Source organism: Blastocystis hominis (assembly GCF_000151665.1).
Source record: "Blastocystis hominis, Singapore isolate B (sub-type 7) whole genome shotgun sequence assembly, scaffold_1".
NCBI classification, from domain to species: Eukaryota; class Bigyra; order Opalinata; family Blastocystidae; genus Blastocystis; species Blastocystis hominis.
Genome location: NW_013171816.1, coordinates 569689 through 592716, shown reverse-complemented (window position 1 = coordinate 592716; position 23028 = coordinate 569689). Strand labels below are relative to the sequence as shown.

General features: G+C 43.4%; 11 protein-coding genes; 6 read left to right on the top strand and 5 right to left on the bottom strand.

Annotated features, from left to right (window-relative positions):
• Positions 1 to 195: 195 nt before the first annotated feature.
• Positions 196 to 1045, top strand: GSBLH_T00006130001 (uncharacterized protein; the record flags this gene model as incomplete). Its single annotated transcript, XM_013039082.1, is given in 2 exon segments — positions 196 to 730; positions 750 to 1045. The coding sequence occupies 2 exon segments, from the start codon at positions 196 to 198 to the stop codon at positions 1043 to 1045; spliced, it is 831 nt and encodes a 276-aa protein (XP_012894536.1).
• Positions 1046 to 1831: 786 nt separating this feature from the next.
• Positions 1832 to 2262, top strand: GSBLH_T00006129001 (uncharacterized protein; the record flags this gene model as incomplete). Its single annotated transcript, XM_013039081.1, has 3 exons — positions 1832 to 2050; positions 2081 to 2149; positions 2179 to 2262. 3 exons carry the CDS (start codon positions 1832 to 1834, stop codon positions 2260 to 2262), a joined length of 372 nt encoding a protein of 123 aa, XP_012894535.1.
• A 74-nt stretch (positions 2263 to 2336) lies between these two features.
• On the top strand, positions 2337 to 3109 carry GSBLH_T00000813001 (uncharacterized protein; the record flags this gene model as incomplete). XM_013039080.1 has 3 exons in its annotated part: positions 2337 to 2488; positions 2523 to 2766; positions 2799 to 3109. The coding sequence occupies 3 exons, from the start codon at positions 2337 to 2339 to the stop codon at positions 2913 to 2915; spliced, it is 513 nt and encodes a 170-aa protein (XP_012894534.1). The 3' UTR covers positions 2916 to 3109.
• Positions 3110 to 3260: 151 nt separating this feature from the next.
• Positions 3261 to 3753, bottom strand: GSBLH_T00000812001 (uncharacterized protein). XM_013039079.1 has 3 exons: positions 3562 to 3753; positions 3428 to 3532; positions 3261 to 3396 (listed from the first exon to the last, which is right to left on the bottom strand). Exons 1-3 carry the CDS (start codon positions 3646 to 3648, stop codon positions 3277 to 3279), a joined length of 312 nt encoding a protein of 103 aa, XP_012894533.1. The 5' UTR covers positions 3649 to 3753; the 3' UTR covers positions 3261 to 3276.
• Positions 3754 to 5665: 1912 nt separating this feature from the next.
• On the bottom strand, positions 5666 to 6034 carry GSBLH_T00000811001 (uncharacterized protein; the record flags this gene model as incomplete). XM_013039078.1 has 1 exon in its annotated part: positions 5666 to 6034. One exon carries the CDS (start codon positions 6032 to 6034, stop codon positions 5903 to 5905), a length of 132 nt encoding a protein of 43 aa, XP_012894532.1. The 3' UTR covers positions 5666 to 5902.
• Positions 6035 to 8759: 2725 nt separating this feature from the next.
• On the top strand, positions 8760 to 10237 carry GSBLH_T00000810001 (uncharacterized protein). XM_013039077.1 has 3 exons: positions 8760 to 8801; positions 8835 to 8912; positions 8945 to 10237. The coding sequence occupies exons 2-3, from the start codon at positions 8874 to 8876 to the stop codon at positions 9131 to 9133; spliced, it is 228 nt and encodes a 75-aa protein (XP_012894531.1). The 5' UTR covers positions 8760 to 8801; positions 8835 to 8873; the 3' UTR covers positions 9134 to 10237.
• Positions 10238 to 10328: 91 nt separating this feature from the next.
• On the top strand, positions 10329 to 11314 carry GSBLH_T00006128001 (uncharacterized protein; the record flags this gene model as incomplete). Its single annotated transcript, XM_013039076.1, has 3 exons — positions 10329 to 10386; positions 10419 to 11048; positions 11112 to 11314. 3 exons carry the CDS (start codon positions 10329 to 10331, stop codon positions 11312 to 11314), a joined length of 891 nt encoding a protein of 296 aa, XP_012894530.1.
• A 41-nt stretch (positions 11315 to 11355) lies between these two features.
• GSBLH_T00006127001 (uncharacterized protein) lies at positions 11356 to 12419 on the bottom strand (the record flags this gene model as incomplete). Its single annotated transcript, XM_013039075.1, has 6 exons — positions 11356 to 11583; positions 11620 to 11693; positions 11728 to 11887; positions 11919 to 11957; positions 11997 to 12340; positions 12401 to 12419. 6 exons carry the CDS (start codon positions 12417 to 12419, stop codon positions 11356 to 11358), a joined length of 864 nt encoding a protein of 287 aa, XP_012894529.1.
• A 1307-nt stretch (positions 12420 to 13726) lies between these two features.
• GSBLH_T00006126001 (uncharacterized protein) lies at positions 13727 to 13988 on the bottom strand (the record flags this gene model as incomplete). The annotated part of the gene is made up of 2 exons (XM_013039074.1): positions 13727 to 13870; positions 13917 to 13988. The coding sequence occupies 2 exons, from the start codon at positions 13986 to 13988 to the stop codon at positions 13727 to 13729; spliced, it is 216 nt and encodes a 71-aa protein (XP_012894528.1).
• A 28-nt stretch (positions 13989 to 14016) lies between these two features.
• On the bottom strand, positions 14017 to 14631 carry GSBLH_T00006125001 (uncharacterized protein; the record flags this gene model as incomplete). Its single annotated transcript, XM_013039073.1, has 3 exons — positions 14017 to 14173; positions 14205 to 14484; positions 14517 to 14631. The coding sequence occupies 3 exons, from the start codon at positions 14629 to 14631 to the stop codon at positions 14017 to 14019; spliced, it is 552 nt and encodes a 183-aa protein (XP_012894527.1).
• A 2400-nt stretch (positions 14632 to 17031) lies between these two features.
• On the top strand, positions 17032 to 18473 carry GSBLH_T00000809001 (uncharacterized protein). XM_013039072.1 has 8 exons: positions 17032 to 17100; positions 17133 to 17276; positions 17305 to 17382; positions 17414 to 17601; positions 17635 to 17767; positions 17799 to 17916; positions 17950 to 18099; positions 18130 to 18473. The coding sequence occupies exons 1-8, from the start codon at positions 17071 to 17073 to the stop codon at positions 18411 to 18413; spliced, it is 1125 nt and encodes a 374-aa protein (XP_012894526.1). The 5' UTR covers positions 17032 to 17070; the 3' UTR covers positions 18414 to 18473.
• The last annotated feature ends 4555 nt before the right edge of the window (positions 18474 to 23028 follow it).

Genomic DNA, 23028 nt, shown 5'->3' with positions numbered 1-23028 from the left:
TCTATCCGTTTCTTTTATCTTTCTGGTGTCCGATCGATTGTGAAGTCTCACCTCGTAAATGCGATGGACGAAATTCGGTGATGTTTCCGATGTGCAGTCACCAATAGTTTGGATATCACGATGATTGATCTGATGGAAAGTGTATATCATCGTTTCAAAGATACCCTGTTCTCCTTCTTTATCGGGCTCAATCCCATGTTTGATGACGACTCCCAGATCGTCATCAACAGTTACAAAGAGCTTATTCGTGTTCAAGACCAAGATCTCCGCACAATCAAGCTGGCTACTAGTAATAACCAAGGCGCTGGCATTGAATTGGTCGAGGAATATGAATCGATGACGAAGAAGCTCGAAGCCTCTGGAAAGCAAATCCAAAATCTCGAGCAAGAAGTGTACGATTGGAAGCAACGCTTCTCTTCAAAGGAGGAAGCCTTGCGAGAGAAGGAGCAATCCTATGAGCAGCTGGAATACACATCTCAAATGGAGAAGGAAGCGTTTGAAAAGGAGAAGGAAACGTTGAATGGGCAGATTGAGCAGCTCGGCAAGGAGAAGGAAGAGCTCGAGGAGATCGCAGAGCAAAACCGAGATACTCACGAACAGGAAATGAGTGCGATGATGGTGTCTTTGGAGAAGAAGGAGAACCAAATCCGAACATTAGACAGCACTATCACCAGCTACGAAAACGTGATCCAAGAACTGCGCCAGGAATTGCAACGAAGTTCTCGCTTCTGTAGAGTCTTCATGTCTAGATAAAACCGAACACAACACGCAATACGCGAGTCTTGAGCAGCAGACAGCGAAAGCAAAGCAGGAATTGAGTGCTTGCCAATCTTCTTTGCAGCAGAGCGAAAAGAAATTCAGCCAACTCGTTGTGGACTACCGTGCAGTGGAGGACGAATTGGAAGAGACGAAGAAAACGTTATTTGAGTTATCGTCTCAGAGAGATAATTCTGCAACTGTCAAAGAGTTGCAAGCGGAAAACCAGAGACTGCTTGCGGAGCTCGAGCGTGCGAAGCAGTCTCGCGTATTGGTTGATGGGGAATAAGCATTGTAGAACGATTTGCAAGCCACAGTCGAGAAATTGCAGGAAGAGAAGAAGATGATGGATAATATGGTTCGAAGCCTTCTGTCTCCTACGACACCCAATGAACCGACACCCAGTGAACCGACACCCAGTGAACCGACCCCAGCCACACCTATTCAGGAAGAGAAGGAAACAGTGCAGTCGGCTGAGGAGTTCTTTGCGAGTGGTCCCCCAGAAAAGAGTGAATAAGTGCGGTTATTTCATGTTTGTTTTATGTTACCATATCAATATCGCTTTCTTGACCTCTACTACGTTGCTCACTACATTGTATCGTAAAAGGAATGGGTTCGTGATTCATAGGTGATTCTTTCGTATTTCTTCGTGAGAGGATATGTTATTCCCTCCGGGAGTTCTCTCCTTTCCAAGGAACATAGTTGGATGGGACTTACAAGAGAAACGCAGATTTTCTTGTTATTAGCTATTATCCAACTGAAAAATATCCGACATGGACTCAACATCGATGTTTGCATTTTGAAACACTTTCTATGTAGCGTCTCGTTCAATCCTTTCTTTTGCACTGCAAAACTTTAATATTCGTGCTATTTTTCCAATATGACAAATACGTGGCTCTAGTATATGGAGTTGTGTACCTGTGTAAGCGTTTTAAGGGGTAACGACTGTAGTAATCTTCTTTTGTATACCACAGCCGACATTCGATGGTCCGTCTAAAGTGATTGACTACAGTGCACGATCGTTCCAATCGCTGGTGTTAGATGGTGAGAGACGTCTAGCCCCTTTGAAGTAGATATGACCTCCACGAAATATATTACGATGTTCGACACCACATGGGCTTATGGAAATGAGTATGTGAAGATGCTTTTTGCGGAGTTGTCGAATGAATACACCTCTCTCTCCACCGTTTTCCTCCATGTTGATCTGACGCGTTCCCAGGAGCTTGCCGATCAACTGAAAGTGAACATAAGTGGTTACTCGGGAGAAATTCCGGTCTTTATTTGTTTCTGCAAGGTAAATCATTCTGCGCGGATCCAAAAGTAGGGGAAAGAGGTTTGCCGAGTTCCTGAGTTTTCCGAGAAGCCTCGCACAGGGACGTATCGTTGGACGAAAGTAGGATTTCTGGAATTGTAGTACTCTAGGAAATCCTGTTGCGCGCTTTTAAATTGGGTAAAGTGGAGTCAAAAAAAACTAAATACTTGTGTTTGTTTTCGAATTGTGGCTAAGAAAAATATGCCAAGAACGGTAAATAACCGCGGTGTCAGGCTATACTAAAATCAACATTTATTCTTCAATCGAGATGGATTTTGATAAGTTAAAGTCACAACAAAAAATTCAAAGTGGCTCTAAGCCTCGTAGGATCGTGTTGCATCCTGCAGGGTCTCAAAAACGTTCTCGTTACGGTCGCCGTGTTATCACTTCAAATGGTCGGGTAACGGCCCGCTCACAATTGTACTCTCTCACTTCGGATCGGCTAAATATCTAGCGTGGTTTATAACACAAAGGCGCAAGGTGCGAAGAATCAACCTAAAAGAAATGGGAATGGAATGAGGTTGACTCAGGAAGTCGTGTCCCGACAGATTAGAGCTGCTACTGGCAATCGTCAAGTGGCAAATACGACAACGAATAGAAGAGGAGGCCAGAGAAATCGAAGAAATCAAAAGCGCGCGCAGCAACAGAAAAAGACTCCTGAAATGCTTAACAAGGATCTGGAGCAGTACTTCCAGAATGTATACCTATTGTCGTCTGATTTGATCCTCAGGACCCAGCTATTGCAAAGCAGAATCTGGACAATCAGTTAGACGAGTACTATCGTCAGAACAATGTACCTTCTATTCCCTTGTCTCTTGACGCAGGCCGACTCCGCTACCCAGAATAATATGGCTCCAGTGGCTCCTGCTGCCCCGATGGCTCCAGTAGCTCCGATGAACAATAATATGGCTTCGATGGCCCCGATGAATGATATGACTCCGATGAACAATAATATGGCCCCGATGGATCCGATGAACAATAATATGGCTCCTATGGCTCCGATGGCTCCTGTGGCTCCGATGGCTCCAATGGCTCCAATGGCTCCGATGGCTCCGATGGCTCCTGCTCAAGTTCCAGTTCAAAATTAGACTCAGGACATCCTGGAAGAAACGAGATGACGAAGCAAGTTATCTAAGGGGAGTGAGTGTTATATATTGTTTGGTTACAATGGTTTGTTGTGAAGAAACACCCCAATAAATATAAGCGTTTTACCAGAGTCCACTCTCCATCTCCTTCGGACACTCCCACTGATACATCTTTCCAGGGCAAGGAGGAAGTCCCTTGGATTCGTAGTCCTCGACAATCTTTCCGGCTTCAGCCTCCCAGAACTACAGAGTGAATCACGCCACAAAGGGCTACGGGATGTGGCACGTTATCTCCCATCTGCTCATAGAGATGATCCTTCACCTTCTCCTCCGTCTCCGTGGTCCAGAGATCAAGATCTCCAGCCTTAATCTCCGACATCTACCGTTACATCAAAAGGATGGACTTACGGGGTGCTCGAACACCTTGTCATCGTTTCCCTTGAGACTGTACGTAGTAATGTAGCAGCCTCGAATATCACGAGGAAGCGACTTCATCTGGGGGCTCAGAACGACATGGATATCACGTCCCATGCCTCTTGTATCGTGCTGAATCAAATCGTTCTTGAAATATCTGTCGGTGTTTTCAGTGGTCGGAACGACTGGAACTCTGTATGAACTACAATGCTAATTGGTTTGCATCCATCCATACCCAGGAGCAGGATATCTAAAACCAGGAGTCGTAGAACCTTCAGGTGCATAACGCGTGTGCTGCACATAAGTAGGATGGAGCACAAGGAAATCCTTTACCTAAAAAATGAGATCAGATAAGGCACAGTTCACAGCCTGGTAAGCCTTGGAGTCCTTGATCTATAAAATGAGCAAAACTGAACGAAATCGAGTTACCGAAGAAAAGCATCTCTTAAAGACAGGATAAGATCGCTGCATGGCCTTGTTTGGAACAAATATGGGGAAGGTTGTATGACCAGGTATCACCTTGATAATCAAGAGTCACTGGATGATTATTAAATAAACAAGGTTCATTGTATTTCCTGTCTATTCCTTACTTATCAGGAACAATAGCGTAATGGCGAATATGTTACTGGTAAGGATACTAGTTTTTGTGTTAGCCTGTACTCATGTGGTTTTCTACAGTATCTGGCAATCTGAATTATTTGTGCAACGTGAGAAATTCGTTTTATTTCGTACCAAAGCTGATTTACAGACCGTAAAGTATACAGAGCCTAAAATGCTTGTAAGCAAGGCTCATTTCCAGACCATGACTACATTACCACCCTATATTATCAACATTAAGGGAAAGCACACACAAATACCTACTTTGGCGCGAAATTCGGAGCAAATCCCTGTCAGAGGGTCGGAAAGAGTCACACTCCAAGAGATTGATGGATATTTAAAGCAAAAAGCAATCAATAATGATGTGATGATCACTGTTTGTGATTCTGGTTATTTGGATATCTATCGTTTGTTCTACAGACTGAATAAGATGTGGCAATATCCGAATTTTGTGACCTTTGTTTTGGATAAGAAGGGGTATGATGTATGTATATTATTTGTTTTGCTCTGAGTCTAGATTCTGTCGAAGGAGTTCTCTTCTATATTTTATTATAGAAATGATATCATAAATGCCCAGGATGCTTCCCAAGGGACAAAAATGTGGACGAAGTCTGCCTTCCTAAAAATGGTTCTAAAATTGACTGCGATACGTGATGTAATTAATTGTGGTTATAATCTGCTCTATGTGGATAGTGATGTTCTTTTATTTCACAACCCTTTTCCAAAGCTTCAGGAATATCGCTCCTATGATATTGTGGCGCAGAGGGATGAGACTCTTTGCGCTGGATTCATGTATCTGATGCCCACTGTTACCACAAAACATCTTTTGTACAATAGTATTTATACAATGTATCAGAGGGACATCATGGACCAGGATGCGCTCTATTGGAGAATTCGTAATATGAATAATCTCAACTTTACTTACCTTCCCTCAGATCTTTTTATGAGCGGGAGGGACTATGCTCAAACCCACCAGTTTTTCTGGGATCGAAATGAAAATGATACGAATATCATATCCTATCATAATAACTTCATTATCATGATCTCAAACAAGCTCTATCGATGGAGAGAGCAGGGATTCTACCTTGAGGACAAGGATGGTTCATATTACAGTACACCTCTAGGAGGATATGTTCTGATCGATAATGTAAAGAGTATGCTTCTTCTCGGATTTTCATTGTGTAGTGACGGATCTCCCTCGATTAGCAACTCTGGTAATGCAATTAAATCGCACTCTGATCATGCCAACGATGGCTTGCCCCCCTTCTATCAACAAAACGTACTGTAATATTTGTTCTTGGGACGATATTTGCGCATATGGATTCCAGCGTGCTATTAAATTCCGGTTCCGAGCTCATGTAAAAAAGATCGAAAATGGTGATGCCCTAGCAAATCCTCTATGATAACCGAACTTCTTCAGAAGTAATCAACCTATATAAGACAGGTCCGGTCTATGAGTATAAGTGTGGTGCTTCGGAATCGCAAGTGAAAGAAAACATTGTAGAAAAGAGCATGGATAATATTAATCATATAGATTTATTTGCCCCAAAACTTTAATGATGTACATTTGCAACCGGAAAATCTAAGAAAACTTCCGCTGCTTCATTTACGTGCAGTTCCTAGTTGTATAAAGAAATCTAGATTTAAGGTACGAGAGTAATATAATGTACATGATGTATTCTTGCCTTCTTTTCTTTTTAGCTGTGTTGTTGTTGTTGTTGTTGTTGTTGTTGTTGTTTTAGTGATTAAATTCTATGTAAATGCCAGACATGTCATCTACATATATTCGCTTTGATGATTCATAAGAATCTTTGTAACAATCCCGAACTAACTTCTTCAACCCTTCAAGCGCCGAGGGTTTTGATTGCATCCGTGCAAAGCAACTGTCTGCTCCATAGCAAGTAGTTAATCCATCGGAACCAAACAACACGGCATGAACGTTTTTCTCTTTTAGATCCAATTCGTAAATATCAGGTTCACTAATCACTCCATATTTATGTAACTCAAAGTCACCAATGCTTCGACTCATTGCCAGACCTCCCTCAATACACTTGCTATCTTGAAACACACGACAGATCGAATATTCAGCACTTACAGAAGGATAAGACTTTATATAACCATTGTTCTCACGAATTCGTATGCTTTCCTTTTCGTCATCTGGACTGTGAATGAGAGAGATAGGAGCCGTGCAAATTCTTCCCGTTTTCGCATCTTTATACTGATAAAACGAGCGGGAGTCTCCAACATTTATCGTGTAAAGCTTAGTCCCTTTGATGAGGCCTATTAAGGCAGTTGTACCACTATTGTTACACGTCGACTCTATTTCTATATGTCAAGATTCGAATCCTCATTCACTCTTTTTCATATACACTTCCGCCATATCCAACGCCTGTGTCATAGCATTCAAGGGAAACTCTGGATATAGCTTACTTGACTTAATAAAGTGTAAAAACGCAGAACGAATGAACTACAATCATACACCCTTTCGAAATCTACATTCGATACAATATGACCATCGTCCCCGTGGCCATCAAATACACCAAATATCACCACCTTAGCATTCTCATCAAAATGAAGAAACACCCTATCTTGGTTTAACTTCGTTCTTAAATAATAACGACTACTATTATAGTAAATAAATTAAAGCTACCCTGATTTTGACAATATTGCGCAATCTCGTATTATAGGATTTATAACAGGCATAGAAGCGTAATCGTACCCTTCAGGTAAATTTGTTTGCACAGCGGCAGGATCGAACTTGATTTGATTATCAGCACAGTCTGAGAATTTGCAACCCATTTATCATTTTATGTTACGTCCGGAAAAGTGGAAGGCGGTACTACACATACAAGTAGTGACAAAGTACAGATAGATACAAGAGCGACTATAGCTCAGTGGTAGAGCATTCGATTGCAGATTGAGAGGTCGACGGTTCAATCCCGCCTGGTCGCTTTTTTGCTTGTTTATTATGTTTTCGAAACCAATCTCCTCTCTCCTTTTTTTGGCCCGGAAGAGTATATTTTATCCGCCAGTCGTCATCCGCTGTTTTGGAAGACGTTGGACGCAAAATGGTATTTCTGTTTTATTCCATTGATCGTAGATTCGAGTATCGTTGATAATATCATTTCCCAGATATCAAATAGTGAAAATGCACACGAGAACTGCGACGAACCGAAAACGACCGTTTTATCGACTAGTTCTGTGAATTCCAAAACTTATAATGATAAAATAAACATTGGTCAAGTGGACTCTCTTAGCAAACCAACAATCTCGCAGGAAAAGGTTAACGAAGTCGAAGAGCCGAATCAAGTTGTTGAATCGATTGACTGGAATGTATTGAAACAGTCTGGAATGTCGGAGTTGAAAAGTGTGGGACCATCAACCAAGAAGACAATCCCTAGAAGTGATTTGTTGAGCCATGTTCCATCCGAAACCACTGTGGTGAAATATGGTTATATTGAGAACCGTGTTTTGGATATTTTGGAGAATATCATCGAGACAAGCGGTGTATTATCAAGGAAAACTTTGGATTCGATTTCTATCGAAGATATGAATCTAACCGAAGATGGGAGGGATATCAATGTCCGTTTTCGAATCAACAGTGCTTCAAAGCGCTATACAAAGCAGAATTCCTCCTATGGCAGAGCAAAATCTCCCAGTTTTGATGATAGTGATGCATTCTTCGATGATTTATGTACCCATATTGGTATGTATTTCGATATAGATATTCGTAATGATAGGTATATTGAAAAGCGAGAAAACAAGAAAAGGGAGCGATCTGAAAAAGAGCTTATTGTTTGTTTGTGAAGAGGGGATTATTCTCTAGAGTCAGTTGAAGCAGCTGAAACGTACTCATCGATATCAAGCCTATCCACTTACGCTAGACGACGTAAAGATAATAAATGATATAAATGGTTCAACAAAGCGGATTCGCTTTTTGCTTTGTAAGGAGTTGAACATTAAGGTATCTGCTATATTACTTTAGCATTATGAATAGAGAGTTCCTCAGCTTCACTTTATTCACGTTCTTTAGTTTGGTTTGCAGGGTGTTTGTTAAAGATACCTTTATAATTTTGATTATAGTGACATGAATAACGGTAGCGCAATTGGTTGACTTCCTATTATGCAGAATGCCAAGAATGTGAAGGTTTACGCCGAAAGTACGAAGCGTGCTTTATCGACTGGTCTTTGTGCTTACCATATCTTTATAATTAGGTACGATAATGTATTTGTAAAGGGAGGCGCGACCGAAGTGGGATGCCAAGATTTGCAGGAGCCATACCTTAAATGTGTATTAGTATGTATTTTTTATAGTTTCGTCATGGTAGGAATGTCTCAAAAAGCTGCATCCCGATGGTGAGTTGGGAGAGTTTATTGCGAATCCAGAACTCCAGTATACGGATGATTTTGGAAGTGAATCCAAACAATAATTAGTCATCTTTACCATTTCTCTGTTTATCATCATATTGTTTGTTTTTCACGGCACTCTCTTTCCATGTTTGATTTTGTTCTTATTGCTTAACAATCCATTTCTTGTTCAAACAACCGCGGTTATCGCTCGATAATGGGAAGAGTTCGATTAATACTATTTCAGTGTTGAGTTTTCGATCGATCATTTAACGCTGCATCCATCAACAGTTCGTTTTTCATGGGGTGAGTGAGTGTACTAGATGTTTCAGTGGTTATATGACGGAACAATAGGAAATTTAATGGCTCCTAAGGAGAAGTCAATTGAGGAGAAGGTACAGGTATTGGTATACTATTTTCCACTTGATCGTAGATGGCGGTGCAATCAGGCGATATTCCTTCATTGGATGCCTATATTCGGGATGGATTTGATGTTGTAAATTATGTGGAACAAGAAAATGGGTTAATTCATCTTGCTAGTTATAGTGGTCAACTTCAAATGCTTCAGCACTTGATTTTGAGAGGAAATATGATTTGTATGTTATTGATGTATAGGCTGTAATATTAATCAGCTTGGGCGTGATGGAAATACTGCTCTCCATTATGCCTGCTTTAAAGACCATATGGACTGCATTATGTACTTGATTAGTTTGTATTTTCTATTTTTGTGATGGTAGACAATGGATGCAATCTCTTACAGAAAAACAATAGTGGATCTACTCCTTATGACTTCTGCCATAACTTATCCATCAGACAGAGCCTTCTTCCTTACGTTATGAAGGCTACGGATGCTGCTGAGGCTGTCGAGGCGCCTGCCCCGGCTCCTATCCCGGCTCCGATTCCGACTTCCATTCCACCAGCCATGCCGAGTTCGGCTCCCCCCTCGGGTGAATCGATGTCTTCTTCCTCGATGCCGGTGTTCCATCATCCGGGTCTGTCTCGTTCGTCTCATCGTCCCATGCCCTATGTCCCCACTCCCATGCCTGCTGCTGCTGCTGCTGCGCCCATGTCAGCCCCAGTGCCTGCCCAAGCCCCGGCTCCAGTCTCTGCTCCGGCTGCAACTCCGGCTCCTATTCCTGCTGCGACTCCAGCCCCAGCCCCAGCTCCTGCCCCTCGTTCTTTTGGTCTTGCAAGTAAGGGTCCTCGCGTTGTGGCCGGTATGGCTCGCTCTGCCCCTCTGCCTCCCCGAATCAACAAACAACCTGCCCCAGCCCCAGCCCCAGCCCCAGCTCCGGCTCCAGCCATGGCACCTATGCCAGCTCCCATGCCAGCTCCAGCCCCAGCCCCTGCCCCAGCTATGGCTCCCATGCCAGCCCCAGCCCCTGCACCTGCACCAGCTCCTTCGGTAGCAGCCACTGCCACTCCCGATGCGGCCACTGCATCGAGCGTGTCGCCTGTGTCGCCTGGCCCCATGTTCCCGTCTGGCAACCAAGTTCCCAAGCTGATGCCCAAGGCCAAGCCACCAAAACCGTACAAATCCTGACTTGGATTGTCTGTAGTGTGAGACGAGTGCGCGTGAATCCTGATGGGTTTATTACGACCGTGGGCAATCCTGTTTGGGATGATGTGTGAACGTTACTCGTAGAAGTTGGCAGAAAAGTATGGTAACAATATCACAAAGTCTCCGAGCGATGTGCTGCCTCCTCCCTGTATGCAATAAGTGGTTCCTTTGTTTGTTGGAAATATAAGGACGTTTCACTTTGTACCCCCGTTTCTACGTTTTAAGGGTTTTCATTGTATATCTGTTGTGAAATCATATGCCAAATCAAGATAATGACAGCCTTTTTTCACGACCATCAGAAGATAAAAAGTGGTGTATGTTCCTCATTTGGCTGTCTCATCTGTAGATTCGGTGTTTATAAAATTCGCGTCTGGCGGTTTGTCTGGAATCGTTTCTCGAACAGTTTGTGCTCCGTTTTCCAGGTTATCCGTTTTGCAGGAAACGCGTGTTTCTATCAACCCAGCCGAGTATCTAGTGGTTGCTGAGAAAAATAATCTTGTTCACACTTTACGGTCTGTCTATTTAAAAGATGGTTCTTCCGTTTATTGTTATTTACTTTTAGGTATCATCGGTTTTTTTCGTGGAAATCTTGTCGACATTCTTAGATCCATTCCTTATTCGTCGATCAATTATGGGATGTACGAAGTCGTTTCTCTTCGGCTGAATTCCACGAGCAAAGACCACCCTACACTTCAACATCTTTTAGCTGGTGGCGCTGCCGGAATGACAGCTGTCATCTGTACATATCCCATCGATATTTTAAAGACTCGTATCTATATCAGCCAAAAAGGCTCGACAGGCACAGTTCTAAAAACAATGCATAAGGGTTTCAGTTCGGGAGGCCTTCGCTCTCTTTACAAAGGTCTCGTCGTGAATCTTATTTCCGTGATTCCGAATATGGCTCTTAGTTTTACTTCTTATGAATTTATCCGCAAATGGCTTATTACAAATACTTCCTTTTCCCTAGTTTGGGTTAGTATGATATCGGGAGCTTTGAGTGGTTGTTGCGCTAATACCATCACTTTCCCCCTTCATTTAGTTCAGCGAAACCTGCAGGTCACTGGCATGGGAGCCAATGTGAAGAAGTATTCCAACGCATGGGAATGCGCTCGATTTATCTACAAGGAGAAGGGTGTGCTTGGATTTTATGCGGGATTGCTACCCCAGTATTTGAAAACCATTCCGAAGTGTGCAATTTCTTTCTGTATATATGAAATGACAAAGAAAGCATGCGGTGTTTAATAGCATTTCGTTTCCTCTTGTTATTTGGATCAAACAAGCGTTCACGCTCCTTCATGGGCAGCTTTTATGTTTTCCATCCAAATGCGGGCGTAGTAAATAGAGTACAATTCTTTCACAAAGCTTCGGAAATCAATTCGGGAGTTGCTGAAGTAATAAATCGTCAATTTCTTTCGGTCGTATTGGAATTCTGCGTCAACAACCACTATATCCATGTTATGCTGACGTGCTTTCTGTGTACAAAGACGCACGACACACTTCTCTTCTCGTCTCTATAAATCATCACATCCTTATTAGTGATGCTGTACTTGATCTCTTAGCAGACTCACTTCTATTTGATTTGCTTTGTTGAGGACTATTGGCATTGGCTGATTGCTCGGAGCTATATTTTTATGATTCGTTTCTATTGATCCTACGTCGGATGCAAATTTTCCGATTGACCACTTTCCCCATATCCACTCCTCGATCTCCCGTTACACAAACATAATCTCCAATATCAACTACAGAGTCATCTTCGGAGCCCATACATAGTTTGGTATTCCGTTTGAACTGTATTTCGAAGAGATAGTAGCAGCTCTACATCAATAGAAGCGATCAATCAGCGCACTTTTTTCTCATAAACCATATCAAGAGATCGATCTCTCACCTATCGGTTATTCCGACGAATAGAATTCACATTCGTTACTTTGTAGTCCAGATGAGGTTTGCTCCAAAATGAATACTGACGAGAAAATGATGGTGGATACCCAAATTCGTGATTGTAAGCTACTGTATCTGCTTGAAAGCGAGAGGACAAAAACGGATTCTGAAAACTGGATCTAGCTAATAGCGAATTCGTAGGATTGAGCGCCAATGGGTTTGTTGGTTCTTCTTCTGAAAGCGATTGATTGGTTGATATTTCACTTGCCTGTTGAAGAGTCGGAGGATTATAGTGAAAATCATGGTTTTCTTGAGGTTTGACATCTGTTGATAATAAATAATCTTCGGTTCCATCTACATGAATCATGTGGAATGCGGAGAAATACATTTCTAGTCATTAAATCAAAAATCTCAGGCAAACATATCTGTATGGGAAGAATTCAATACTACCATCCTTTCTATCATCCATTCTATATTATTATCAACACGATGCTACTCGAAAATATGGGTTTCTATTCACGAAGATTATGACGAAGCGTATGACATATCACACCTTTACAGAGTATTATCTTGTTGTTTGTGGAGAAAGGTGAACTACTTTGAACATGACTTGTCAACTCATATGTTGTCAAACTATCAATATCTGTTATTCAAGTTTTCTATGATCATGTTCAATTGCTATCATGCGAATTCTATTCTGGTTTTGTGCATTTTGCTATCCATTGGATTTTGCAACCTAAATACGTATGCTGTCATTGTAATATCTTGATTTAACCAATTTTATTGTATAGATCGCCTCTTCTGTGTTCTTCAGGAACTATCGACATGCAGTGAATTCTATGTCCATTGCAAACACACTAATAGAAAATGGAATCCCAAAATCAAATGTAATATAGCATATCAATATCTCCTAGATGATTTTATTCAACGCGGGTGATTATCAGTGTCATAGTCGAAATTCATGCTATGGTCATATTATGTCTCCCAGTCACGAAAGGAAATTGTAGGAATTGAAACTGGATTTCAGACTAGAACCGATAGAGTGTCAGTTGCATACAGAAGAGAGGATGTGACTCTCGACCACATTATTGGAGTGCTTACAAGTAGAGAAGCAATTGATTTCTGTTGTTGTTTTAGACAAGTTACCCTTGTCCATTCCACTCCAAAAGCGATTACTTCTGAATTCCTCCTCGTCTCGTGTGTTGATTTTTCTCAATGGTCATGGAGGAGATAACTTTTTAAAAATAAGAGTATTGCCATTCCTGCCTAATTAACTAAATAAATATAGGAAAGAGAGGAAATAACCAGAGATATTCTTGCCAGAGTATTGCATGATATGTATAATCATGGCAGGTATCATGAAGTATTGGTTATTATTGATACATGCCAAGCGGGTTCACTCATTCCATCGGTAAGTGGAAGAAAAATGTAAGATTCGTTTTACCTTATAGAAGCTACCACCTCGATCTGCCTTTTTAGCCAGTAGTTCAGTGGGAGAAGAGAGCTATTCGTATGGTATTGATCAGCAAGTAACCAGGATCTCATTCAACGTTACTGATTGTAGACTGGAGTTCCTTCCCAAGATCGATTTACTGTTCAACTCCAAAAGTATATTTCTGCCTGCAAGACGAGCCCTCTCCCTGTTTCAACCTCTGAACTCTTCCACACTTATCTCAGCATTTCCAAACTCAAATCCCATGTCGTCTGGAAGTCCTCCTTTCATGTGGAATCTCTTTGTCCCTTTTTCTTCCCCTTTATTTCTTATTACAAACACAACTAAGAATCTCGAATCGTATTAGGAGACAAGTTATTCGCATTCATGTAGTCCATAAACTGTCTCGGCAATTCAAAGAGGAGCGACTCCACAATCTCTTCATACGACTTGTTTCTTAACTCTTCAAAGGAAACGAACTGGACCATCTATCCGTAATCTCTCCTCGAAGCGTTCTACATCACGCTTTGCTACATTTCCGTTGTATTCCAGCTTCTTCATATCCCCATCCAAGATCTCCATAAAGTGGAAATCGCTTTCTCCCATTCCTAAAATAATGATCGAAAGAGGCAATTCAGATCCCTGTCGTCAAGGCGACTTTCATTTTCCAAACAAAGGATATCTCTACGATCAGTCGGGCAGTTTCGACTTGATCCACAATACAACAATCGCTAAGCAAAATCAACACAATATACTCCTTTCCCTTGGTCTCAGCCGCTTTCTTGGCGTGTCTACGTTTCACTGGTGAAGGAAAGCGAGTACTCGATCGCTTCCGAGATAACGTGCTGGAAATAGGTGGGATAAGAGGGCATCACACTTCGCAGCATGCGTCGATAAGCCTTTAAAATGTTATCGATGCCATGGATGTAGGGGTTGCGATGATTTCCGTTCATTGGGAACAGAGGGACGGAGAGTTCTTCGCTCTCTAAGTTTTGGTCAATGTTCACTCGCGAAAGATAGCTCGATTCGGCTCTTAACTTCTCCACATTGGCTTGTAAAAGCTTCATAGCCTCCTGATCCGCCTTTTCTTCACTCGTCATGGCTAGATAAGAACGAGAAGCAAGAGAAATGTACGAGTGAAAGTGGAACGAGGAGGCGGAGAGACGGGCTTTCTGCGTAGCTCCACAGAGGGAAGAACGGAGAGCTCTTCTTTCTCAGGGTTCGGGTTCTCAGCAGCAGTAGGAGACATCGCTTCCGTCGGGGACTCTTCGTTCTTTTCGATTTGAACCTCTTCTTGATGACTGTGAGATGAATCCCGACGAGACTCGATCGAAGAATCCGAACTTGAATCTTCTTCTTCGTCTTCACTGCTACTCTTGCTATGATCTTCTTCCGCGGGAACCTCAGGGGATTCTACTTCAGCAGGAACCTCAGGGGATTTTTCTTCAGCAGGAACCTCAATAGATTCTTCTTCCGCGGGAACCTCAATAGATTCTTCTTCAACAAGAACACCCGTAGCTGTCTCTTCAGCGGGAACTTCAGCGGTTTCTTCGGCTACCTCGACTTCTTCAATCTCATCGAGACGAGGCGATATCGTTTGGGACTTGGAGAGATTGAGCTTTCCGGGCTGTCCACCGAATCCAAAAACGGCGTAGTTGTTATCCTCATCATAGCGAGACAGTACAACACCCACATCCACCAACGCCTCTTCATAACTATTCTTCACTCCACAAAAACATCCCTTACTAAGGATTTCGAAGATTGGAATGACTCGAGTGCTTCACACTACTACTCATATCCACGGCGATCATGAAATCAATATTCGTTGTATCGCGATAATCGAAAAAGCTATTCTTGTACACCGTCTCGATTTCATCCACAATCAGACTTCCGATATGAGTGCTATGCATTACATCATAAACTACGCATTCATACCCAGACTTGCAGTGATAAGGATTGCGCTTATCGTTATAGAAACTGCTCAGCAACATATTCGCCTTCTTATCCGTAGAAATCGTCGCAACATTCTCGGGGAAATACGAACTACCCGAAATGCTGTTAATCTTCAAGTTGACCATTTCTTTGAACGATCGAATCAAGTCGCTATTTCCATTAATGACGCGACAAGAATCCGTTCTCCACTTCGATACCGTTTCATCCATATAGTCAATACTAAAATGACTTCCGTTTTGGATTGTGGCGAAGTGGGAGGCCGAAATCGCTGCATGACCGCAATAATAGTCACGATACCTCTGGTTATGGTTGAACACCTCAAAGAGAATCGTACACTTCATGCTTCCATTCAACAAATCCTGATTCAAGAGACTGATCTTTCCAAAGTCATATCCTCCATTCAACGATTCTTTATCTCCGTTCTTCCAAGACGATGCCTTTTGTCCTACACCCACTCCTGCTGAAAACCCTCCTTCTTCTTCTTCTTCTTCTTCTTGCGTGTCAACCGACTGGCAACGATTCATTTTGTCAAGAACAAGGCTTCGATAGATAGGGATACGAATACCCTTTTCGGTAAGACGAGAAATTAGAAGATAGGGACGCGGGGGATTCGAGGAGATACGAGAAATGGAGAGGGAAAGACCGGAAGTACTATTGTCCTCCACACAAAGCTCACTGTGAATCTAACAAATGATCCTGCTGCTGGAATAAAGTACTTGGATAGAACCGAAGATAGGAATGGATACAGGATTAAGAGGACACGTATAAAAACCATCGCAGTTAATAATGTCGTTTAAAGTACATTCAAATGTACCGATCATTTCATTCTCATCCAACTACCATTAAGAAACAACTAGAAAGAGAAAGAGAGTAATAAAATATTGGCTAGGATATGTTATTGGTGTCTTTACCATTCGTTTCGTACACCTCAAAACGTAAACTCTGCCCCTTGTTGTACAGCAAAAAACGTTTCACAAACTCGGGACTAGTGGTCAAAGGAAACAAAATAAGAGGTACTTAGGTTCATAGGTAATAGTTTCAGTTACACCGATAAAAACATAGCCCATACTATTAGAATTCCCAAGTTTTCGACTTTCATACAATGCGACAAAACAGCTTCCATCAATAATAGCATCCTTGTTGGGAATGATGATATTTTCAAGACTTATGTTCAACTATACCATAAGCAAGCGTATAAATATCTACAGCATGACATTCAAGGTGGTCTTCGCCGGTAAATGCAACATTTGCAATACCATTTGTTTCTCTCTGAGCAGCATTTTCCAGCATGTTTTCCTCGGAGTTTACAACCTCTCTGGACACTTTTGAGCACGAACAACCCATCAGAACAACCCAACGGAACGAAATATGATGTACAAATACTTGTACAAAAACGTGAATTTGCAAATTCTGTATTGTTCGATGCAGTATAACTTATGAAACATGTCAAAATGCCTCAAACCTATCTTGCAGAAAGTAAACAAATGTATTAACTTAAAGAATGGGTGTTATAACGTGTTGAATGCACCAAAAACGAAATAGGATTGCCTGAAAAACTGATTATCATCATGTTACAAAAACCAAATGTAGAAACAGGGTATTTATTTGTGTCTCTTTTTTAATAAAGAACTGACCAGTCGTTGAGATGTCTGCTACTACAGCTAACGTATTGGTGCTATAATGGCGTGATTCGTAGGTTATTGCCAACTTGGTAAAGACTTGCATTGGTACGGGTATGTTAGCCCTCCCTAACACTGTTTTCCTTGTTCGCTTTTCCTCTGGCTATCTTATTTTTAGGGGGGCTATATTCCTGCTCTTCTCATTTTCATTATCGTTCCCTCGTGGATTGTTTACTGCACGAAGCTCGTTACGGACTGCTTCTGTGCTTTTGACACAAAGCCTAAGGACGATGAGGATCCTTATGTTCTTCTTGCTGATAAGGTTTGTTTGCTTTCCTTCTCTGAAATAGGCTTTTGGAAAAGTTGGTGTGTGGATTCTTCAGATTTGTTTTGTTATTACGGTTTACGGAATCGCGGTAGCTTATGAAGTATTTTTATTGAATCTTGCTTTACGACCAGATCACTTGGAACAACTTGCTCTCGGGTCTTGTGAGCAAGGATTCCATCTTCGGCAAGATGTGGTTCTGGGGAATCGTCTACTGTGTGTTGGCCATTCCTCTCGCCCTTCTCAAGAACTTGAAGGCACTCGCGGTTCCTTCCATGATGGGAAACATCTTCATCGTTACCGTCTCCCTGATTGTGATCATGTTCGGCTCCTCCTCTTCCTCCCTAACGCCTAGCTTCGGTATCTGGAAGTACGGACTCCAGATTGACAAGGAGCACCTTCTCTGGAACACGCCCCTCGACCTGGCGAAGCTGTTTGGTGTGATTTGCTATTCTCTCGGCGTGGCTGTGATCGGTCCCACTTCCTACGTTCCCCTTTCTCTCCCTCCCTCCCCTCTAGAACACCATGAAGAAGCCGCAGCAGTACACGATGGCTCTGATCGTGTCCGTTGTGATCGCTGTGCTCGTCTACATGTCGCTCGGCGTGCTGGGCGCGATGTCCTACTCGATGGATCCCAGTAGATTTCGCAGCGCAGCCGGCTCACGCATAGATGGAATCGATCCGCTGGTCATTCTGAACATCGGAGCGCAGAACCCCACCTACGTCGTGTGCTGCATCTGCGTCTGCTTCGTCGCTTACTTCTCCTATCCTGTGGCCGTGTTCCCTGGTATTCTGGCTCTGGAGAGCGGAATGAAGACCTGTACTCGTTGAGGACGATGCTAAGAACTAGCGGAATCGGAGGAAGGATGGTTCGTGAAGTACCCGCCTCGTGTGATTCTTCGTATTGTGATGACGATCCTTGTGACTGTGATCTCGATCATCTGCCCGTTCTTCAAGAAGGTCGTTTCTCTTATTGGATGTCTGACCATCTCCTTTGTGACCTTCATCTTCCCTCCTCTGATTCATTACGTGCTGGTTCCTCAGAGCAAGGCGAGACAGACGGTCGATATCATTCTTGCGATGCTTGGAGTCTGCACGATGGTTATCGCTACGGAGGCTTCTCTTCTGGAATAAAACATTCATTTACTACTACTTACTCATAACCTCCCTCCCTCTTGTTTTATTCTCTCTTTTCCATTGTTTGTATCAACAAACCATTATTTTGTTCATCTATATCTAGCTTTCTTCTAGTAAGAAAAGAAATAGGTATTAGCAAAGCTGTAGGAGGTTAGATCCGAATTGCTTCCGAACACAAAGCCTTCTCCCAATCCTTTCTGAAGAATCCGAATCTCTTTGGGCTGATCGTGACTTACATCCATAATACGGAAGACAACTTGCGAACCTACTCTGCTTTTCACCCTTACAGGAATCGTAATCTGCCTTCTTCCGTTCGTGAAAATTACACCTTTTAAGGAAAATCCTCGCTGATGAGAGGTCACTCCTTTATGGTTCACAATCAACTCCACCGCATTGCTGTACAATTTGCTATCCTCCTCATGCCGAGTCGTCGTGTAAATAGTAAAGTGGACGAACGGATATCCGAACAGACTGACATTATTGCGTTCGGGAATCACAATGTCGAAATCTCTCCAATAAAAGGTGAAGTTCCCTGCTCGAACCGTCGGTCCCTTCGGCACTATACGCGACATGCTGAACGTCGTTTGATTCAAATGGAACTCCACCGGCTTATCATTGTGCAGCAGCTGCACCTGCACACAATCACCGAGCCGATTGTTCTCCAAGTAGCATCTCGTGTCCACAAAGTCCTTGATTTTATAGCCATCTTCGAGGTGGAGCATCTGCAACAACTGTCGGATGGGTCGCAACGACGATGCCCTGCCAGCCATCATCAACACGCCCAGCGGATCTTCTTCCTCCGCTGAATTCATTTCGTAGTGGTTCTTCGAGTAGGTGATTCCGACCGTGATCGACACGGGATTCTCCGAGTTCCAAGCGGAGAGCTGAGAGCTACACGTCGCGATTAGGAGAACCAGGCAGAGAATAAACCCGGAGCTCCACCGCAGGAAGGATCGAACAACAATCTTCTCCATCGTGAATTCTTCGGATTTCACGCCATCTGGAGGCAAAAGCGGAGAGTACATGACCGATGGGACTTCCAGCGGATGGCCATCAAACACGTAAATCACGGTCGTGCAGGCAGCACAAAAGAGGGCGGGAAAGATAGCGTTCCAGAAGGCGAAGACGAGAATGATGTTCACGGACAAATCACGAGTGGACATCATTCCAAACACGACGTGTAAAGTTGCACAGGCGGATCCCATGTTCACGAGGAATGTCAGCACGCCACAGAGTCCAAGGAAGATCGAATATGTGATCTTTTTCAAGCGGTATCCATCACCGAAGCGAACTTTTCGAAAGAACAGGGGAAGCTGGGTAAGGCCAAAACAAAGACAAGGAAAGGCGAAGTTCAGCGATGTCGTTAAGCCGCCCAAAATGCACCCAATAGCAATGGTTCCATATACAATGCTGAGAGAAGCGATCATCGATCCTGCATGATCACGAATAAAAAACTGAGTATAGAAACAGATCTGGAGAGTGAACTGAACGAAGGCGGTGATGAGAAGAGTCAGAAGCAACGAAAAGATATACGGATTGATTTTGTGGGTGACAAGAGGATCCAGAGAGAGCCACAGCAAAGTAAAACAAACGGTTAGACAAAGAACCACAATCTGAAGAGCAAGAATGAAACCAGCTCTTGCGATTCCACTCTTGATAGCAGTCGCATTCCCCATATTGCCCCATCGGATAAAGACAATCGAGCAAGCTAGGCCAACCAAAACCATAAAAAACTGCGATAGGGAGGATACGCGAATCGTAAATCCCCAAACGCTGATGTATGAAGCATAGTCCAAATAGGTCGTGGAGCTTTTGATGCTGGACGGATCTACCTGGCTCAAAACTCGGTTTATCTCCACAATTCGATCATAACGAGCCTTTACTGCAGCAGCGTTCACTGCGTCGCTATTATCGCCAGCGGAATGAAACCGAAACTGGTTGTCCACATAATCGATTTTAGATATTGATGGATTGGCCGAGCTTTTGTCTAGAAGCTTCATTTCCGATGTTGAAAGGAGAGATAATGCCTTCGCAATATCCATAATATAGTTGGAGACTCGTAGATAACTAACTGTCCGGGGAAGGAAAGACAACACGGATCCTGATAACTCCGTCAATTGAATTGCTTCTGGGACTGTTTTCGCAATCCCAAGAGAGTCCAGAACGATGGAATACGCACACTTCTCCAACTCGGGAAGAGAGTACATATTCACCAGCACGTTGGCTCCGTTTTCTTTCGACTCCAAAATCACGATAGTGACTGGATTGACCAAGCCTGGCGTACGAGCAAGCTCCTCTAGCGCCAAAAGACTCTGCGTCAATCCCAATGCGTTGGAAGTAAATCCAGTGCTTCCAAAAACACTATCCATATTGGAAATTGTACACACACTCCGATAGGACGACGATAAATTCATTCCGCGTGGATACAAAATAGCAATATATCCTCCCACGCCATCGCTAATCATAAAGGACTGGTCCACAGAATCCACTCCACTTGCATCCTTATAATACCAAGTGTACGCATATTCTGGAAGTACTGAGGCGTTTATCGCCTGTAGTTCCCTTCGAACATGCTCATGAGCGAAAGACCAATGAGGCTCGATTCCAGGCACTCGAGGATAGTCGAATTTCCTTGTTGCATAGATAATATTGGATCCAGATCGCTGGGAAATGGCTGTGTTCCAATCTACGTAATTCCAATTAATATCAAACTCTAACAACGGAAAGCAATATATGAATAAAAGAACAGCTAATGAACCTATATAGGGGATTGAGCGAAACCTCATTTTGAACAAACACTGCAAAGACACTTATTTTCTGATGGTTGATTGCATATTCATATAGTTTTCACGTTCGGAATCCGAGAGAGGCCTTCGATCTATGTCAGAACACAGACGAGCCATGAGTTCTCTACCCTTGAAACACAAGTCAAGAATCTACGTAGAGTCAGGCGAGAGGGTCGTTACTGCCCACAAGAACGAAAGAGCATCCTACGATCAACAACGACGGACATCCGTACCTGATTTGAGAGCGTCGAAACAACCAGCGAAAGCTGCTCAAAAATCGCATGCAGAATGTTGTCATTGCGATACCCCACAAGTGCAAATGCTTTCAGCACCTTCACCAAGTCCTACATACTCGCTATTCCACTCCTAACAATACTTCATCTTGGAAATCTCCGAGCTTCTTCGCGAGTTTTGAGTCGAACAAATCGATCAAAGGAGCCGACTTCGCTCCCATCTTCGCCAAAAACAGCAGCAGATTGCTCATCAGCTGAGGCGACACGGAGTTGCCCTTGCACCCAATCCACGAAGATACGCCCATCGAGATCGTAATCGGAACCACCAGCGATTTCTGCGACTTCGCGTAGGGAACCAGAGCGGTAACCGTGTTCAGCAGATCCATCGGCTTCACCGCGCCGGGTTTGGAACACAGCAGCGTGAAATGCTTCAACATGCTCAGAAGCTGCTCTTTCGAAAGGGATTCTAGGAGAAAGAGGCAGGCGAAGGGAGAGGTACGATCCGCGTTGGTGTTTAAAATGACCTGGCAAAGCGAGCGAGCGTTGAACGATTCCGGATGCTGCGTGTAATCCGAAGTGATCGTTTGAAGCATGGGTTGTTTGTCCAAATGTCTCTAGAATGAAGCCGATCAACAAAGGAAAACGGCAGCCGCGAAGCGAAGAAGCATGCAGCGAACGCCGGTAATGGCGATCGAGGATTCCTCCATGGAGACGTAGCATTGCAGCAAGGCGTTGTAGAGATTCATCACAGCCTCCGAGGACGTGCTACGCGGTGAAACGATGAAAGGATGCGAGTACCGCGCCCGATTGACGCAGGTGAGCAGATAGAAGCATTCTTTGGGAGAGAGATCGGAGACGTGGGGAGTCAGCTTGCTGGCGATCACGTCGATGTCTTGCTCGGGAAAGAGGCGGAGATGATTAAACGCGCAGACCAGATACACCAAATCGCGCGTCGAGTAGTTTGGCAAGCTGCGATGGATTTCGTCGCACAGAATCGAAACCACATCCTTCTGGAGATTGCGTCTGGAGAGCTCCACGCCGCGCGAATAGCAAAACAAAAGGCTTAGCGCGGTCGATCCATTGAGTTCTCCGTTCCGAAAGCGAATATAGTTGCAAACACGTCGCTCCAATTCGGGCGAAACGACTCGACTTTCCACATAGGCGCGATAAACGAGAACCAACTCGAGAGGTGTCATTCGATGAATGAACGAACAGAGAGGGTACGCCATTTCGGAGAGGCTAGCAATGAGTTTTCCCTTCAAAAACTAAAGACATGTGCTCGGTGTGTGGATGATGCAAATACGAATAACTGTAGATTAGATTGACGTAATAGGACCTAAACTGACAGCCAATCAAAACACAGGTACGGTTTGAGCACTTTCAAAGCCTCAGGATTGATCGAGAGAAGCTCTACGACTCGCATTCAATCCCATCCACCCACCTTCAGTGAAGCGGAAGAGTTCCTGGACTTTGGGATTTCCAGAAATCCAGGTTTTCGAGGATTCTTTGCCCATTCTGGCGATTCCCCACAGCACGTTCACGTATTCATGGAGCGAAAACGTGTCTTTGTTGTCGTAGAGACAGTCGATCAAC